This window comes from Ipomoea nil, unplaced genomic scaffold (assembly GCF_001879475.1).
Source record: "Ipomoea nil cultivar Tokyo-kokei standard unplaced genomic scaffold, Asagao_1.1 scaffold1034, whole genome shotgun sequence".
NCBI lineage: Eukaryota > Viridiplantae > Streptophyta > Magnoliopsida > Solanales > Convolvulaceae > Ipomoea > Ipomoea nil.
The window spans coordinates 1,572,496-1,577,920 of NW_017617462.1; the positions used below are offsets into that span (position 1 = coordinate 1,572,496).

Genomic DNA, 5,425 nt, shown 5'->3' on the forward strand with positions numbered 1-5,425 from the left:
TATTTTAATCGCAAATTATGCCTCAGGCCCGTGTCCACAATGCATTGTGGACACGAATCCAAAACGTACGACGTCGTTTTCAGTGAACTTTGATTTTGTCTCGCCGTTAACGGCGTTATTCGTTTGTGGGATTATGAATGTACAATTATGACTTTATGAATGTACAGTTATGGAATTATATATGAATGTACAAATATGGAATTATGAATGTATAGTTATGGAATTATGAACACAGAGCTCTGACATTATGAACTTACAATTATGAACATATAGTGATAAAATTATGAACATAGAGCTATAAAATTGTGAATATATAGAGCTTCGAAAATTATGACTTTACAGTTATTGAATTATGAATGTACAGTTACGGATTATGTATGCTCCTATAATAAGCGGTCTGAATTTTATTTTTTATTTTTTTAAAAAAAAAGTGGAAGATAACGGTGCCACTAACGGCACCGTTACTGTGTCCACACTGTTGGCTGTACACGGGTCCAGGACATAACAATTGTATTTTAATTGACCGGATCTAACAACCAGGATAATAAAACTAATATTTTCTTACCAAATTTTCCTCTAAAACAAAATTTCCCTCTATAAAATTTCCCTATAACACAAAATTGGTAACCAAAATTTTCTCTTCCCTCTAAGACATCATTGGCAAGTTTGTGGACGAAATTCAATTTCATTGACTAAGACAAAATTCTGCTTAGACATCACCGAACCAACTCCGCTGACCCGCCATTGTCATCGATCAGTGAGCTTCAATTCCCTCTCCGCGGACCGTCACTCTCGTTAGTTTAGGTTCCTCTCCGCAGTCAGAGTGCTCTCCGCCGACCGCTACTAGCCATCTCCGCAGTCAGAGTGGTCGCCGCCCACCGCCGTTCTCCTCAGACGCCGCCGCCGCATCCAACCTCCGACGCCGTCGCCTCGTCCAACCTCTGCCGCCATCGCCGCCTCCATCCTCTGTCACCGTCGGTCCAACCGCCGCCACCGTGGTTAGCTTTCAAATTCATCCAAAAACTTTAAGGTTAGCTTTCAAATTCATCCAAAAATTAATAAGTTGTCAAATTCATCCAAAAATTATCTGATTGTATCAATGTGTGTGTTTATGCTAAACAATTTTGGATTTAAGCTAGGGTTGGGGAATTAGGGTTTGAATTTCTGCATATAATTTGTGAAGAACAGATATGTAAAACAATTTGTTGGTTGTTGTAAGTAATGGGGGTGGCAACCTATATACATGTATGTGCAAGATTGTACGTAATTTTTTATTATTTATTTTTGTCTGAGGGAATTTAAGCATTACATATCTCCATGAATGCTGTGATTATTTCCAGTGACTTGAATAAATTAAACAGAGATACAGAGAGAAAAAAAATTGCCCTTTTTAGTATACTTTCTTTTATGCATTTTAGTTTTCTTGAGCTCTTAGTTAGGAATTTCACACATTGAACTTTGAAGTCTGAACTGAGCTGTTCTTTGTACTTAAAATTTCTTGAATTTTGTGGGTATATATTACTGAGAAGTGAGAATTTATTAAATGATTTCTTCTTATATATAAGCTATTATTGTATGAACAAGAGGTAAGGTGTTCAGAGCTGCAAAAGTCAAAACCCTAGAGGAAACCTTAAATTACTTTGGCTAGTGTGTTATTATTGTTTAAACTTTGGACTGTAAAAAATGTGGATTGTTGTAGAGAAAGAGAGAATCTTTTTTCATTGGTATTCTTCTATGCTCTTTTCAAAGCATTGGGTGTCTTTCTCATAAGTTCTTCTTTCTATGTTGAAACCGACTAATTGGCCACCAAGTTTCTCTCAAGATGTGGTACAGCTCATGTGCCTTCTCTTCTAATTATTGGTATATAAAATGCAGTCACAACATTGTTTAATAGGGGTGAGTGGACTCATGGAATCTGGGGCATGCACTTGCAGGGTAGTTCTGTCTTTTTCATAAAGTTAGAGGTTTACATTCTAACACATAAAGTAATTTAAGCTTAATTAATCTTATATATGCAGCACTATCAGCCATAATTTAGAATAATAATGCTAAGTACAGTACTTGTCAGTTGTTGCATTCATAGTTCCTTCATCTTCTTTTTTTTTTTAGAACCTCATAGTTTGGATAAATTAATGCTTTAGGAATGAGCAATTTGTTTAAAGAAAATTATGCATCACACAAGCCTTGATTATCTTTCCGATTCACATTATTTTTTGTGATCATGTTTCGATCTTGTATACATACACGTACCCCCAAAAACTGTACTTTCCCCTTCCAACCTTCCTAACTACCTCTTTCTTAGGATCCTTTACGTAGAATGCCATCCAAGCCAACTACACATATATATGTATATGTCTTTCCATTATTTTTGCCACATTATATTAATGATTTTGTAGTTGTAGTGTTTATATTATTTGTCTTGTTACTTGAATATTTTTAAGCAAATGGAAAATAGATGGTTTAATGGTCAACTAGGGATGCAACCTGACAATCAGCAGCATGACAATGAGGTATGTGTACACACTTCTCTTGGTTTGTCAAACTTTTTTTTATTTATTTGGCATTTTATTTTGAGAGATAACACTGTATTTCTGTTTGTTTTTCTGTACTTAACAAAATATTAGATAAATACGGAGTATAAAATTATTGTCTGTATGTTTTTTGGTGCTGGTGAAACTGTCTGCACTCTAAAATGTGTCATGCTTGAACTCAACAGATATATTATGGTTAGGCAACCTCATATATTAAACCTTTGCAGTGATCTGTGTATGTTTACGTTGCCTATACAGAGATCTGTTCTAGTTTTTGACTTTACATTGCATTACTCTTTGGCAATTTTCTCAAATATTGCCATTTTTTTTCATGACATCAAACTCTACTTGTTTTCTCATAGGCAGATGAGGCTTCTATCCTTGAGGATCTCACAGAGGACTTTCGCCTACCAATTAGTCACAGACCAACAGAAAATGTCGATCTAGAAAATGTTGAACAAGCACCATTAGACAAACAGTTAACATCATCCAATGTCGGATTCAGGCTTCTTCAGAAAATGGGGTGGAAAGGAAAGGGCCTTGGAAAAAATGAGCAAGGTATAATTGTTCACAGGATGATCTGGAAAGCATTGATATCTTTATGCACATATTTGATTCCCTCCTTTATCTTGGTTTACCTTCTGTGTACCATTTAAGTGTTTCCTTTATTAGATGGCTTGGCCTGATCTGTTTTTGAGTATTTCTTATTTTCATTTTCTGTTGAGTGTTTTTAGTACATGAAAACACTGCATACTCCCTCCCAACCTGACTTTGTTTCTGCAAGAATGAACTGTTTGCACTGAATTCTATCAATTCTGGAAGGCTAACCATGCAATGTTTCATCAGTGCGGACTGAAAAATATGAAATTCAGTTTTCTGCTAACCATTGTATCTGTAATTGTTTCCCCCTCTTTCCTGACTTCTAATTGTTGGTCTAAAATTGAAATATGGTTCCGACTTGGGATTTTGGAATGAGATGCAGAAATTCCATTGCCCAGTATAATTCCTACTAAATTGCACACAAAACTTGTGTGCATTGGTCCTTTTTTTTTTTTTTTGTGGTCTCATTTTGGTATATCAGTGGGCATGAGATTTGACCTGAGCCAAATGTCTAGAAAAGGAAGTTTCGCCAACAATGTTAAAACTCAAAGCTCTGTATTTGGATGCTATTGTTAACAACCTAATAGTTGAGCAAACTTTTACCAGAGGATAATATTTGTTTACAACTTAGCATTAGTTTCAAATTTCAAAATGCCATTTGTGCATGATTTTCTTGATTTCTTGTCCACTTTGCATCTAACTCTTATGGATGAGGAGAACCATATTTGGTAATGCTTTTGTCTCTTTCTTAATTCTTTACAATCTGTTTGTTTCAAGGCATCATCGAGCCAATAAAGTCCGGGATACGAGATGCAAAATTAGGGCTTGGAAAGCAAGAGGAAGATGATTATTTTACATAAGAAGAAAACATCCAGCGAAAAAAGCTTGATATTGAGTTTGAGGAGACTGAAGAACTTGCAAAGAAACGGGAGGTATGGATTTACATCTTTAAGGGTAACTATGTTGCATGGTAGAAAATCCGAGTTTGATACTTTACTTTTTCTGATACATACATCTAATAACAGAAGGCAGCACATAGTATTATCTATAATGTATTGGTCACTTGGTATTTCTCATGAGTGCTCAATTTTCTCTCCACCAACAGCTACAAGAACAATTTTGAACATTTGGAACTCCTTAAGCTTTTGGCAGATTGTTTTGAAGGCAACTGATTTTGGCCTCTCTGTGTTCATTGAGCAAGGTAAATTGCTCTCAATGATTATTGTTTGTTATTTCTTATAATAATATTTTGCATGTTTTTTAAGTATCTGTTAATTTTGTTGTTGTTGTCATGGTCTTGTCAAAAATCATATAATTATTTTACAAATTTATTATATCTATACTAATTTATTTACTCACTATTTACATGTAGTTCCAACAAGTTGATTATGACAAAGCGGTTATTGATCTAGTGCGTTCAGAATGGGCTGATATTCTATCAAGTTATATAGAGTAGGTATGATTTGACGTTGTGATCATTTAGACTTGGTGTGTGGATCGGAATTGTTTTTTGTAGTATTATGACTTGGATGATGATTTGATTAGAATTGGTCATGTTCAGTATTTTGACTTGTTATTATGAACCTTGCTTAGCTTGTGCAATGTAACTGCACTTGGCCATGGTGAATGGATAAATGCTTCTATTTTTTTTATATGATTAAAATTTAAGCAGGTTAAAAACGAGTTGAGACAACGGTTAAACGTTGTCTATTTTACAATAGACAACAGTTTATGGGTGCGACTTTTAACAACAGCGATTTCAACAACACACAATAGACAACATTTTATAACTGTTGTCTTTCAAAGAAAAGACAACAGTTAAAAACCGTTGTCTATGTGCATCACTTTTAACAACACCAGTTTCAACAACATTGAATTAACAACGGGTCAAAAACCGTTGTCTTTGGAAGAAACGACAACGGTTTAAAACCGTTGTCTATGTTCGTGACTTTTAACAACACCGGTTTCAACAACACTTAATAGACAACGGTTAAAAAACCGTTGTCGTTTCTAGAAAAGACAACGGTTATTAACCATTGTCTATGTGCGTGACATATAACAACACCGGTTTCAACAACACTTAATAGACAACGGTTAAAAAACCGTTGTCGTTTCTAGAAAAGACAACGGTTATTAACCGTTGTCTATGTGCGTGACATACAACAACACTGGCTTCAACAACACTTAATAGACAACGGTTAAAAAACCGTTGTTGTTTCTAGAAAAGACAACGGTTATTAACCGTTGTCTATGTGCGTGACATACAACAACACCGGCTTCAACAACACTTAATA

The 5,425-nt window shown here is 35.0% G+C and overlaps 1 protein-coding gene across 2 annotated transcripts; it reads left to right on the plus strand.

Moving 5' to 3' along the window:
* The first annotated feature begins 2,443 nt into the window (after positions 1–2,443).
* LOC109180702 (G patch domain-containing protein 11-like) lies at positions 2,444–4,053 on the plus strand. Of its 2 annotated transcripts, none has more exons than XM_019330410.1 (3): positions 2,444–2,510; positions 2,894–3,163; positions 3,909–4,053. In XM_019330410.1, exons 1-3 carry the CDS (start codon positions 2,445–2,447, stop codon positions 3,924–3,926), a joined length of 354 nt encoding a protein of 117 aa, XP_019185955.1. In that variant the 5' UTR covers position 2,444; the 3' UTR covers positions 3,927–4,053. The 2 variants fall into 2 exon arrangements, with proteins under 2 accessions (XP_019185955.1, XP_019185956.1); XM_019330411.1 differs by having other exon boundaries at positions 2,894–3,089; positions 3,909–4,031.
* Positions 4,054–5,425: the final 1,372 nt, after the last annotated feature.